This window comes from Sturnira hondurensis, unplaced genomic scaffold (genome assembly GCF_014824575.4).
Source record: "Sturnira hondurensis isolate 20B ecotype Veracruz unplaced genomic scaffold, ASM1482457v3 Scaffold0020237, whole genome shotgun sequence".
Taxonomy (NCBI): Eukaryota; Metazoa; Chordata; class Mammalia; order Chiroptera; family Phyllostomidae; genus Sturnira; species Sturnira hondurensis.
Genome location: NW_028092868.1, coordinates 6,604,674 through 6,618,964, shown reverse-complemented (window position 1 = coordinate 6,618,964; position 14,291 = coordinate 6,604,674). Strand labels below are relative to the sequence as shown.

Here is a 14,291-nt window from a genome sequence, read left to right as displayed (position 1 = left end):
AGAAAGTCATGTTTCCCTGTAATCACGTGCCCTACACACATAATCTTTCCTGTGCAGAGAGAAAAGCCGTTTCCTGATCCTGCACTTTGCACACTACTTAGCTGTGGAACTACACCACCATCTTGTGGCCAAAAAATATAACATGCTGAACATGGTACACAGCCCTTGCTTCCTTCTTGGGAGTTTGAGCTTTTAGTAATATAGTTCACTCTCTCCTGATCACATAAAACACTTTGAGAGTAATATTTCATATTAGATGTATGTATATAATAAAACACTATGTACTAAAAACATTAAGGCTTATGAATTGAGTCTGTAGGCATCAATTTTACTTTTTTGGCTAAGAAACTTTTGTTGGTGCCATTAAATGAGCATTTTGGGCTTAGGGAACTGGAGTGGGAAGAGGTGAGAAAGGGCGTCAAATCTCAGAGTAAATGGTTCTCACATCTTTCTCCAATGCCCAGTTCAAGGAGCAGTACTTCAAAATCCACCAACTTCCTGTGGTTGTAACAACTGTCTTCCAACAGGGTGTCCAACTAGTGGCCCACAGGACACGTGAGGCCCAGGATGGCTGTACGTGACTTAAACCATTATGAAACGTTGTTGTGGTTACATATCACAATGTATTTAGTGTGTGGCCCCAGATAACTCTTCTTCCAGTGTGGCCTAGAGACACCAAAAGGTTGGACACCCCTGGTGGACCTTAGTCAAAAACCCAGTCTTCCAAATGGTCACTTAATGTTCTTGGTTACACACCCCTTTACATCCTTATAACCCACATGTTCCTCTTGCCCACCCACGAAACTCATGCGGGATTTATTCTCTTTGAGCAAATTAAATAGCTGTCCAGGTTGGTTCCAAGTTTCAAGGCATGTCCTACAGAACTGCAAAAGTGAGCTGATTTGTTTTCCACATCCCAGCCCACGATGTATTCTTGGGTGCTTTTAAAATGTACAACTTACTTCAGATGCAAAAAACACTTCACTTAGAAATATCATTTTCCATTAGGAATTTGGATTTACTTGCAAAAGAGCTTTTATGCATTACATCTAAGTTTGTTCCATTTGTCAGTCAAAGGCACTCAAGGCTTAGAAGCTTAAAAATCTTTTTTAATTTTTTTAATTTAACTCTTGTTCAAGTACATTTTTCTTTCTTGTATTCCCAGCCCTGCCCTCCCCCAGAGCTCCCCACCTCCCTCCCATCTCTGCCCCCCACCTTAGTTATTGTCCATGTGTCCTTTATACTTGTTCATGTGAGTACTTCCCCTTTTCCCCTGTGATTCTCTCCCCTCTCCCCTCTAGACCCTGTCAGCACGTTCTGTGTTTCAGTGTCTTTGGTTAAGCATTTTGCTTGCTTGTTTGTTTTGTTGTTTACATTCCTGTTAAAGGTGATATCATATGGTATTTGTCTTTCACTGCCTGGCTTATTTCGCTCAGCATAATGCTTTCCAGTTCCATCCATGATGTTGCAAAGGGTAGGAGCTCCTTCTTCCTTTCTGCAGCATAGAATTCCATTGTGTAAATGTACCATAGTTTTTTGATCCAGTCATTGACCGATGGGCATTTAGGTTGAGAAGCTTAAAAATCTTAATAAGGTCCTGCAAACTGCCAGGAACAGAAAGTTGGATTTGCATCATCAGCACTTATAGGGGCAAGAAGGATGGATGACTCAGTTTGCAACTAACTTAAAAACCTTTGAAAAAAATGTTCACTAAAATAAAATGTGGATCTTCTACCTAGAACCTGACATGTTGCATATACTGAATGAGTATGTGGTTGCAGGGCATTTACCATCTTTTGCTCCCCAGGAACTTTCTGTAACGTCCTTTCTCCTCTTGCATCAATGAGCTACTTATCAATTCACGTTTACTTTCTGTGGACAGCACACGGAAGTGTGGCTTGGTCCTCTGTCTGTATTCAGTGACTGACTCTCAAAAGAAAGGTGAAGTAATTTACACTTGTCTACCAATTCAACCAACTACTTCAATCAAAACTTTCTACTCCTAAGTCTGTGCGCTAGCAGTGATATCTGTAAACTCTCACGTTTCACTTTTATAACCAATTTGAGAAAAGATTCAAAAGTCCTTCATCTTCCTTTATAAAGCTTTTATGGCAAAAGTGCTATTTACACATTTTACCTTTTCTAGTCTCAACTGCCAATTCTCACTTTTCCTGTTAATTCCTGGGAGTGGCTACTGGTAGACTGAAACTAAAAACTCTTACTGTTGCCAGAACAAGTAACAATTTGTTACTTAAAAGTAACAATTTATTTCTTAAAAGGAAATAAATTTATTTCTTTACTTAAAAGTAACAATTCATTTCTTAAAAAAAATACATCAAAGGGAATTTGCAGGTGGACTAATGAATTGAACACAAAGGATTAAAGAACCGGATCGACACACTTAAGATTTGTCCTCAACTGCCCTGGCTGGTGTGTCTCAGTGGATTGAATGCAGGCCTGCGGACCAGAGGATTATGGTTCGATTCCCAGTCAGGGCACATGCCTGGGTTGCAGGCCAGTTCCCAGCAGGGGATTCACAAGAAGCAACCATACATTGATATTTCTCTCCTTCTCTCCTTCCCTTCCCCTCTAAAGATAAATAAAATCTTTTTTAAAAAATTAAAAAAAAAGATTAGTCCTCAACTGAATTAAATGTTAAACACTATAGAATAGTACCTGGTGCACATTAGGTATAATTACAGCTATGGAATGTTAAATTGGTAAATACACAATTTTTTCATTAGATGGCCTCAATACTTTAAGCTGCTTTCAATCTTTGTGTTTTCCTTTAAATGGATTAAAATATATCTTTTCTGCTATTTATTTTAAAGAAAGTGAATGACTAGAAAGTGAATTAGCCCTAGCTGGTGTGGCTCAGTGGATTGAGTGCCAGCCTTCCAAGGAAAGGGTTGCCAGTTTGAGTCCCAGTCAGGGCACATGCCTGGGTTGGGGGCCAGGTCCCCAATACAGGAGTGCAGGAGAGGCAACCACACATTGATGTTTCTCTCCCTTTTTTTCTCCCCCTCATCCCTTCTGTCTAAAAATAAATAAATAAAATTATTGAAAAACATATAATCAATTAGTATACATATTTTAAAACCTAGATGGAATCTAGAAATGGTATAAATACCTAGTTGCTACAGTACACACCTTACATTTTTAAAAGTTAAATTATGACATTACTATTTTAGCTAAAATTATATTACAGAGGCAAAGTTCATTCACCTGGCTAAATCAAATTAAACTACAATTAAATAATTAGAGAAGAATAACTTTATTGGCATTGCATGTTTGAATTGGCATTGCATTTAAAACATACATTCAAATTATGATACCTCAAAGCTGGAAGGATATAAAATACATCTAATTGTACAAGTTATACACAATAATGAAATCAAGAACCTAGTAAAAATTTATTGGGAAAACATCAAAAAAGACAACAAAACAAAAATGATTAAAAAAATTTAAAAAACAAAAGAAAACACATGCCCCGATGAATACTTGTTTAATTTGAAGAACTCAATATGAGAAATAAAGCACTTCTCTACAATTTGAACACCTGTGACACCTGTCTCCACGTTTTGCTTACAAATTTCAGGTTCCACCTACGGCCGTACCACCCTGAATGTGCCCGATCTCGTCTGGCCTCGGAGGCTGAGCAGGGTTGGGCCTGGGCTGCACTTGGATGGGAGGCACGTTTCAGGCTCCTCCGGCTCCAGCCGGCTAGCTGGCAGTGAGGGTCTTTTCCGCTCTGAAAGCCTTTGGGGGCCTGGAATAGTCCCAAGGCCGTCTGTTCTCCGCGAAGCCGTACAGTTTCCTAAGTGCCACTCGAGCAGCTTCTTCTTCTGCAACCAGGACTGTCTCCCCAGGTCCTTCTGCCATCAACTTCTTGTCACTAGGGTAAAAGAACAGCAGCAGTCTGAAAGTACCTGGTGCATCACTAAGCACAATCCACAAGTCCGTTTCCCCCTGTAAATCTCACTGTGGCGCCACTACCCACCAGGAGGAACAGAAATATCCTGCCATTGTTTCTTTCTATCAGCAACAGTATTTGTGAACTGCTGACAAGAGAAATGTTTAAGGCTTGCCAGCCTGAGAAGCAAGAAGTATCTTTTCATTTTGCTTCGAGCTTGGATTGAATGAAACTGTACAACACCACCTATTTTCTCCTTTGTGATGCCCTCCACTGCCTTTATAGCTATAAAGGCCCACGTCATTTAAAGATTAGAAAAACAGTCACCTAAATTCTTAGTTATCTTAGATACTCACTGTTTACAGTTAACACTCTAACCCACCTGAATTCAACTGGGGGCAGGTCAACTGTTACTCAGAACACCAGAAAGTTCTGAGCATAAGTTGATGTACATAATACGTATACATTTGACAACTAAACCCTTCCTTTTCCAGTCTTGGCTCAGCTAAAACTGTTGTAAGTATGGATTAGGGTTAAATATGTAAAAGTTAAGTCAAAACTTTTATTTTTTCCTACAGAAATATTCAGATTAACATATATGCCATGAAATTCTATAGTAATAGTTGGTTATTAAAAGCTACTATTACCATGAAAAAGGTGAAGGGATTAAGAAATACAAATTGGCAGTTACAAGTAGTCATGGGATGTCAAGTATGGCATAAGAAATATAGTCAATAATGTTGTATTAAGTAAGTGTGGTAACCAGGTGGGTACTTGAAATATCAGAAGATCACTCTGTAAATCATGTAACTGTCTGACCAACCACTATGCTGTATACCTGAAACCAATATAAAATTATATTGAATGTCAACTGTAATTAAAAAAGAAAATAAAAAACAAAAAAATTTAAAAAGAAATTCAGGGGAAATAAAAAAGATACTATTAGCAGTCCACAGATTACGTACCTCTCCCTAAGAATGGCCCACAAGAAAGGAAGTAGTACTCAGATAATCACGGGAATGAGATTTTCAAAAATCTTTTAATGCAATTAGAGGTTTTACTAAGGAATCGTGAAAAATTATTTTTAAGGTTTCCAAACAATGTTAAGAAATTAAAATTAAACTCTTACTAACCAGTATAAGCCAACAAAAAACACAGGCAAAGCTGTGGTGCTTCCGGACTGCCTGGTCAGTCTAGACTCAGGAGCTGAAATATTTCTTTTCTTCAATTCTTCCACCAACAGCCCCATGGGATTGACTAGATTCCAAATCTCAAAGAGATCTTTTCCAGTTAGTTGAGTAATTAAGAAGTCCTGCACATAAAAATACAATTTATATGTTTAAATTAGTGTAAAGAAAATAAAGACTATAATTCAAGGTACTATTTTAAGAGAAATTAAAAACTTATGAGAAATAAAAGAAAAAGCACTATTCCTTTGCCTTCCCATATAGTTATATAAATTTTATTACAATAATCATAGTTGAAGGCAAAATCCTGTCTCATAATTTAGAAATATATTCTTATCAGTAAGAAAAATATTTTTAAAGGGTTTAATTAATGAATAAACAGTAATAACTTCTGGCAGAAACTCTTATAAAAAGGCACCAAGGGCCTTCTAGGTACCACTACTTTTTCGTGCAAATTCATGATTTTAAACAGTCACTGACATAATAATTTCACGGTTTTGGTGGCTGTGAAGCCAGGGAGACCATGGCAGGGCCGAGGATGCGAGGTCTCACTGTCCCCTAGCCCTCGGACCCTCCCCAGAACACCCTCAAGAAGATGCTTTGATTCCACCCACCTGACCAGTGGTAAAAGGTTCACATTAACTGCCTTTTTAAAAAGTGTTTAGGACTTGATATACTTTAAATTTAAAGAACTGAGGAACTAATTATGAACTTTCAAAGCAGAATTCTTTTTGGCAATGAATTATATTGTATAGGAAATATGGGAACAAACATTGATTTTTCACAATGATACACTGTGTTAACAAACTGTGTAACAAGAAGGGTAAACAGGAGAGGATGGGAGAAATAAAAAAGAAAAGATTTCTTAGTTCATGAATTACAGTCACTTTCATTACAATACTTCCTGAGCTTGGTTAATAAAAAAATATTTATAAGGCCATTCTCAGCCGGGGATTTTGAGTCTTTTAATGTACAGAGACAGAATGCTTACAAGATATACACGGTTGTTCACCCATGTATCAATTGCTGGATTGTAACTTTCCATATAGAGTAACCTGTTGTAGGGTAAGCAAAAATAATTCTAATGCCTAAGACGGTCCTAGGAATATAGAAAAAGATCTCTGGGGTGATTACCTATGCCTCCTATTCCTTCCTCTTGCCTCCTGATCTTATTAGTTTATTATCAGAGCATTCAGTAGGGTGTGCGTGGTTGACTATTCCAATCTCAGCTCCCCACAGCAGGGAGGGAGTGTGAAGAATCGTCTCTAAAATGCACATCTGATCATGGAGATCCACCATCTAAACCTTGTCCGGCTGGCTCTACATTAGCCTTGACAAGACCATCAGATACACACTCCTTCACTGGGCTAAGAACAGTGCCGCTCAAATTTGGGGGGCAAAGCAGCACCTGGAGAGCTAGCTAAAGCAGATCCCTAGGCCCCCGGTGCAGAGATCCTGATTCAGGAGTCTGCGGTGGTGCCCGAGAACCTGCATTTCTAATAGTTCTCGGTGATGCTCATGCCCCTTTGCCAAGCCATGTTCTGAGGAGCACCGAGTTTAAAAGAACTTCCACATGTTGGCTCTCAAAGGTCCAGGCTGTCTCCCACCCCCTTTCCAGAGTTAAAACAATCCGGCCACACAACTTGGCTTGCCGGCTCCCAAGCACAAACTCATCCTCAGGGCTTCTTCCTGGAACGTCCTTCGGGGCTAGCGCGCCCTCTGTAACCCCCCAACCCTGCCAGGGCTGCCTCTGCGCCTTCTAGCGCCTCTGTGACAGCCTCCCATGTCCCACTGCGTGTGCCCGGTGACCCTCAAGGCAAAAACCGCGTCCTGCGTAGCTCAGGGAGCTCGGGGCCTGGCATGAACAATGGGACAACTCCAACCTGTCCGGTCTGGGATGGGGAAAAAAAAAAAAAACTAATCTAAACTAAACAAACGCTCTTGACTTAGGCATAGGTCTCGGAATTATCTAACAGGCTCTACGCCTGGAACTGTCAAAGGGGCATGAAAACACGGTGAGCAGGTATTTCTAGAATGCTCTCACAACAACCTCACAGAAATCTTGAGAAAGTGACAGAAAATTGTTGAGAGGGCTCTAAGACTCCGAAGAAGACAGGGCGATTAAAAAAAGAACTGGAAATGAAGGGAGGACTTGTGAGAACGTCTTTAGAAAAAGCTACTTAATTCTGGGAGATGAGAGCAGGGGACACTTTCCTTTTCCCCTTGAGCCCAGGGGCCTCGACAGTGTCCACGACCTCCGACCTGGGACAAGGGTGGACGGTCAGCTGGCAGCCAACGCTGTTCCTGGCTTAAAGGCAGGAGGCCGGCAGGGGCCGCCTGCAGGAGTGGAGGGAAGTCTGGGGCGGACGTCTCGGGCACAAAACTCCTGAGGACACGAGGTGGGACTTGCAGAGGGTAGCCATTTTTAAAGAATCTATCCAGGAAAGCACACACCAAGAAAAACAGGAGCAGCCCACACCATGTCAGGGAGCACGGCTGGAAGGTTCCAGCAGGGGACACAGTGTCCATCAGAGCCCGTTTTCACTGTCGACCAGGTTCAGAAAGCACGACACTAACTCACAGTCCGCAAGCCAAGTACCCATCTGTTCTCCTTTCTCCTCCTCCTCCCCTGGGCTCCCACTCCCCAAGGGCCAGTTAACATACCTCTTCCCACGGCAGACCTGTCACAGGCCTTAGCAGGGGAAGCAAGACAGGTTGTACCTATGAACGAAGCCCGAGTGTTGGTAAATACAGATCTCCTTCTCTATAAAAATCATCAAACTCCTTGTCAAAACTAAATGGATAGATTCCAACAGCAAGGGATGCTTGTTTAAAAGGTACCACATGCAAATGTCTGAATCAAGACTGGTTTGTTTGTTTTCTTTTTTAACTTAAGGTGATTGTATGGACTTTTCATTATGTAAGAGTAACCAAAAACTCATGCTTTTCTCCAATGCACAGGATAAAAATTCTCTCAGTTAATGACTTCTAAACGGACAGTGGCAGCCAAGTCACATGGATCACATTTTGTCTTAATTAGCTAAGCTGCTGGCTCACAAGAAGCTAGATGGACGTCACCGGAAATCAGAAACCCAAGATTTACTACTGATGGTTCTGAAGCACACTCGGCCCTCCAGTGGTTCCCTCCGTCTTCTTCACTCACTACACAGCTACTAAGCACCTATTACGTGGGCACTCTCCCTGGACCTCAGGGTGCGAAACTAAAGACATGACCCGCAGTCCTTACAAATTCACAAGCCAGCATCTCATATTCATTCCCGATAAGGTTCTCAATGAGACATAACTGGAATAATTAATATACTACCATGAAAAAGCTTTAGGTCTCTCTCATTTCACACACAGCCTTCGAAGGTCACAGATGCGAATGACAAAAATAAATTTTTCTTTCTATCTCAGACTTGTCCCGGTATGTGCAATTAATAATGACCTACCGTGCCCTGGCTGGTGTAGCTCAGTGGATTGAGCACAGGCCTGCGAACCAGAGGATCGCAGTTTGATTCCCAGTCAGGGCACATGCCTGGGTTGCAGGTCAGTTCCCTGCAGGCCAACTCCCAGCAGGGGATGCATGAAAGGCAACCATACATTGATGTTTCTCTTCCTCTCTCCTTCCCCTCTAAAGATAAGTGAATAAATAAAATCTTAAAAAAAAAATGACCTACCCTGATGAAAAGTGCCGTCCTCTCAGGTCCGCTGCTCTGCAGCAGGGCTCCAATTACTGCAAAGAAAGTCCGCCTTAACACCGTCGAGGGGACTGGAAATTCCGCACTCAGCGTTAGCTGCTCCACCGCCAGGTTTCTAGCCACGTGACACACGACCTCCTCGCCAGTGAGAAAGTCAACAAGACTCTGAAGGCCTTCAGCGGGCAAGTGTGGGAATGCGTCCTCGAGGCATTGGGTGAGGCACATTTGTGAAAAAGAGGACCCTTGTTCAGAGAGTTCTTGATTATCTTTAATATTCAGAAGAACAGCTTCTTTCTCTATTCCAAGCTTTCGGCGCTTGGCCTCCTCACTTTCAATATAGCAGCTGTTAACAAATGCAGTTTTGAGAAGGTCCAAGGAAAAGGTTTCCTGCAGCCGGTGTCCAAATGCTTGTATCTCGGCGTGGTAGTCCCAGTTGGGCTTCTCAGACCTGCAGACAGGAAACAGAAGACAGCAATAGATGGCGAGGAAAACAGAGGGATGTTACTATGGTGCAAAGATTTTTCACTGATGATGCAGTTATGTTAGTTATATACAGGAAATGTCACAAAACTTTCATTTTAGTGCCATGCTTTGATTTTTTTAAAGTTAAAATTCCAGTCAGATGATTATTTGTTCCGTGCTAGGCACACTGTTGGAATATTTTTGCCTTTGAGTCAATTGCTACATTAAAGCGCTCTAACCATGCAACTACACTTAACACCTAGGTGTGAAATACAGATGATAATTTCACAGGTTCAAGCCACAAACAATAAATACATTGTATTTATCATATATTTTACTGAAAACAAATTTAGCAATTAAGAAGTAGGCTAGAAGTTCAAAATCATTCCCAAGAATGACTGAAAGGGTTTTTTTAAAAGACTGTTAACCTAAAATAAAACTTTTAAGTAAAAGAGGGAAGCAAAGTATAAAGATCTGAATTATAAGTAATAAAATGTGTATGTAATCCACAAATTTCTTCTAACTATAAAATCCTAAAATGACTAACCTCACAATAATCAGAGAAATGCGAATTAAAAAGAAATAATATTAGGAAAAGATGTTAATATTTGTGTTCACACAGTACAGGAATATGAGCATGCATATTCCTACTAGTAGGTGTATAAACCACATTACCTAACTTTTTTTAGGGGGGCGGGGGCATCATTAAAGTAGCTGTCGAAATTTCATATTAAATCTCCAAAGGAGTAAAAACTTCAAAGCTATGGACTATTACATCAGTTGTAATAGCAATGATATGGAACTCAAATGCCCGTAAATGTAGCCACAAAAGAGCAAAGTGCATCTATTTATACTGCCACGACGAGACGTCACACACATTATTTGAGAGAAAAAGATGCAAAATCTGGTGTACAGTAGGATCTGATTTGGTCCTATGAAGATCTGCGTCTCTTTCTACCGGAGCTTCTATTACTGAGACACAATTAATTAGAGCAAAAACCTAAATTTAAAATGTTTCCCTTTTACTCTACCCAGCGGAATTGTGGTGAAATACACTTAATTTTTTTCTTCCTTTAAATCGCAATGCTGTGGAGCGCTTTCTTCTCTTATCGCAGTGGACAGGCTTCTAAATGGGAGTTCCAACGCGTGGGGGGCAGCCGCTCTACGCGCGGCACAAATCCAGCATCTTTGGCTCAGTCCACGCGTCCTCGTCCCATGAGTGTTTACATCGCAAACGTCCTAGGCTCGAACCAGGCGCGGGTTAGCGACGAAGGACCGCTCCAGGCCGCCCGGCGGCAGCCAAGCGGGAGGTCCCAGCTCCTCGATCGCCCCCCTGACCCATTCCCCAGGCGGCCCCTACCGGCGAACGGGCGGCGGCGGGTTCCGGAGCAGACGCCACCGCTCCAACTCCTTCTGGAAGCGGACGGCTGCGCGGAAGTCCTTCACTCCCCGAGCTGGCGGGGCTCGAGGAGGGATGGCCGGTGTCAAGAGGCAGCGAGGCCCCCACAATAGCAGCCTGCCCAACCCGGATGCCATTGCAGGGGACAGGGCAACGGAGGGAGGAAGGAAAGACGTCGGAACAGTGTAGCGGTAACACAGCCCGGTCGGAATTGGGGCACTCCGGCAGGCCTGGGCGGGGCCAGCGCTCAGTGGGAGGGGCTGTCGTGGTGGAGTCCCACTGCGCGTGAGCGAGCGCTGGTACTTGGCGAAGCTCCCAATCACTCTCGGGTGAGCAGGCGGTGGAGGGCGTTTGGATCCAGAAATTTATGAAGGAGGTTGCTTCGCCTTGTCAATTGTCCCTTGTTCCTTTCTTTCCCGTTAAAGCAAAACAAAATTTTTTTTTACATTCAGTTTAAAGAAAACACTAGTTCCAAAAAAACCACAAACTTCCCAGCATCATATATTTAGTCTTAGTTCCAGATCATAAATGGAGCAACTATTTGAGTAAATATTTATCTGGTCTGTCTCCAAAAACCCTTCGTTTCAGGAGTCCTGGACAAAGAGTTACTGACTTAGCTGAAATGAAAACTTTTAGTTTAAAACAACCTTTAAAAATGCTTTAGAAAAAAATGAAGATGTGGGGGAAATACATCGACATGGGAACAGTGGGTGTATATGTCTTTTTTTTTTAATCTTGCACTCTTAGCCTTATTATTTTATTGCTGTCCTACCAAGCTTAACATAACTTTTTAAAAAACTAATTTACAAAGGATGACTTGTCTGAATTCCCAATTTTGAGCTGCCTGCTGAACATCTAGACCCTCAAAGAACCTCTTTCTGCAGTCTCTCTTGTTGGGGGCATCGCCTGCCTTGAAGTCACGCAGACTGGACTCCTGTGTTCGACCCTGGTTGGAACAAATCAACTGGAAAAATAAAGGAAATGTGGAGTATTTGAATGCTGACAAGTTTTTAAAAATATAACCAGAGAATTATTGGAGGTTTACAATGGTGGTATTTTATTTTTGTCTTTAAAGTCTTTACTGTTTAGACATGTATGCTGAAATATTCACTTGTGAAAAATAAGCTACCTCAGATTCTCAAAATAAACAGGGTCAGAGTAGGTTGAGTTATTCTAAAATAATCGTGGCCCTAAATTGATGTCAAAAATTAAATTTAATTTAATTTAAAAAATAAAATGCAGATTAAGCCAGTCTTCTGCTCAAACTCTCCAATGGTTTTCCATCTCACTTAAAGTAAAAACTGTGTGTGGGGGGGTGCTCTGCTTGCAGCCCCCCTCACCCCCTGCCACAGATGAGAATAAGTCTGCTTGAGGAAAGGTGGCCAGTTTCTCAAAGGAGAAGGCTCAAGAGCCTTTTCCTCAATGGCTTTTGTTGGGTTCATTTGCACAGGAATACAGATAAAGCTCATGGATCATTATCAGGTAGTAAGAATCAAACAATGATAATATACAAAGAACTATGAGGGCTCATTCTCAGTCAGGGTCAGTTAGCTAAAGGGCTATAAAACTTTGGGAAACAAACTCATTTCCCGATCAGACGCTTGTCATTTCACAGGATTTTATGTATTATTTCTTAGGCCTGATTGCCCAGGGAACTCACCCTTTCCAGCACAAGGCTGCACCATCCTCTGTCATTATTTCAGGCTTAAGTCAGTCAGGGGAAGTAAGGCAGCCAAGAGATTAGAAGACCTCTCACAGACAGAATGAGTACACAGGCTATGTCAAAGCTGAGGGGTGAGGGTCCATCATTCCCTTTTGCTATTGCCCCCACAAGTCCTTCCCTGGGGGCCCCATGATCGTGCCTGTGTTAGGTCATTCTTCCCTTGAGGAATCTTACGCAACATTGGCTAATGGATCAAGCACTGGGGACCAGGCAGAAGTAAAAGGGGCAGAGGTGGCATCCTGCCAGGGAGATACACTTTGTCTCCTTAGTGGCTTATGGTCTGAAGGTCGCTCACTCAGCCTTAGCCAAGTGGGGCTTACAGCTTCTGAAACCAGGTGGGGCAGTTCCCCCCCAAAACCAAAGTCCTTCTATTCCTCAGGCCTGATGTGGTCTGTCTGGTGACCCTTCTGTCCTCATTTCTGTCTGCACTTCTCACTCACTCTTCTCCAGCATCCTAGCTGTCTTGCTAATCCTAGATACCCGGAAGCCTGCCCTCACTGCAAGGCCTTCAGCACTCACTGTCTCATTTTCCAGGCCAACACTTCTCCCATATTTCTACATAGCTTACTTCCTCCTCTCCTTCTTAGCTAAAGATGTCGCCTTCTTCCTGAAGCCTCCCCTGGCCACCTGTCTCAGGTTGCATTCTCCAGGAGCAGATGCTGAGACAGAAGTTGGCACACAGGGTGTTTATTAGGGATCCATAGCTGTGAAGGGAGCTGTAACAGGAGTAGGCCAATGAAGTCAGCTGCAATGCAGGCCTGGCAAAGCGTCATCCAACCCAGGAGAGAGTTCTGAAGCCAGTATTGCTCATCAGTGTGTCCTGGGCAGGTTGCAGTGGCCCTGCCTTTATACTAATGTTTCATTTAGTTACTGAATTCAGGTTGCTCCATGGAGGGCATAGCTGAGCGTGGTGGCTCTCTGCAGCTAAGGCAGACTCTGAAAGAGATGAAAGCTGGAGAATGCCTGCTGACCACCCCTCTTCCATGAAGTTGAATGGGTGGAGAGTACCTCCCGATCTACCACATCATACTATGTAAAACTGCAACACCTCCTAGAGTCCCTATCAACCTTCCCAGCTTTACTTTCTCGACAGCATTTAATATCTGTTAATGTACTTTGTAGTTTATTTATTTTGTTTATTATCTGGTTCTTTCAGTGTAATAGAAGTTCTAATCCTAGAGCGATTTTGTCTCGCTTAAGCACAGCTGCCTTTGGAATGGTGCTGGCCTCATATGAGGCACCCAACAAATAAACATTTGTTGTTGTAAAAAAAGTTGCCCGATGGCTTGTTTAGTCATGAAACTGTGCAAGCCTTACAAAAAGGATGTCTTACTCCTCTTGACAGCGCATGGCATGTAGTAGGTGTACAATACCTGTTTGTTGAATCAATGAATAAATATGCCCATGAATGGATATTAACTTCATTATAAGAAAGTACTCGTACAGTGCTCTCCAACAGAAATACTGTTGGCCACATCTATAATTTAAATTTTTTAGCCATATTAAAACTAAGAAGAAATGAGTAACATTAATTTTAATCATATCTAGTTTAATTCACTATATCTAAAATGTATTATTTCAACATGTAATCAATATGAAAATTACTAGGGAAATACCTTACATCCTATTTGTTCTGTACTAAGTCTTTAAAAATTTGGTGTGTATTTTGTACTCATACCACATCTCAGCCTGGACTGGATACATTTCAAGTGCTGGATCCCGGGCGAGCAGCACAGTTCTAGCGCAATTCTGCATGCAGTGCAGGAGTGAAAATATAATATAGTGTGTGGGGAGGAGGATTGGGAAGGGAGGCCCCTGGTGTGAAGGACTTCCTGAGTCCCAGTCATGACTCATTAACTTACTAGCTGCCCATGTTCTCCAGCAAAAAGCCACCACGAACACATCT

General features: G+C 42.2%; 1 protein-coding gene across 1 annotated transcript; it reads right to left on the bottom strand.

Annotated features, from left to right (window-relative positions):
• Positions 1–3,250: 3,250 nt before the first annotated feature.
• MRPL44 (mitochondrial ribosomal protein L44) lies at positions 3,251–10,863 on the bottom strand. The gene is made up of 4 exons (XM_037029258.1): positions 10,624–10,863; positions 8,781–9,249; positions 5,047–5,225; positions 3,251–3,895 (listed from the first exon to the last, which is right to left on the bottom strand). The coding sequence occupies exons 1-4, from the start codon at positions 10,797–10,799 to the stop codon at positions 3,724–3,726; spliced, it is 996 nt and encodes a 331-aa protein (XP_036885153.1). The 5' UTR covers positions 10,800–10,863; the 3' UTR covers positions 3,251–3,723.
• Positions 10,864–14,291: the final 3,428 nt, after the last annotated feature.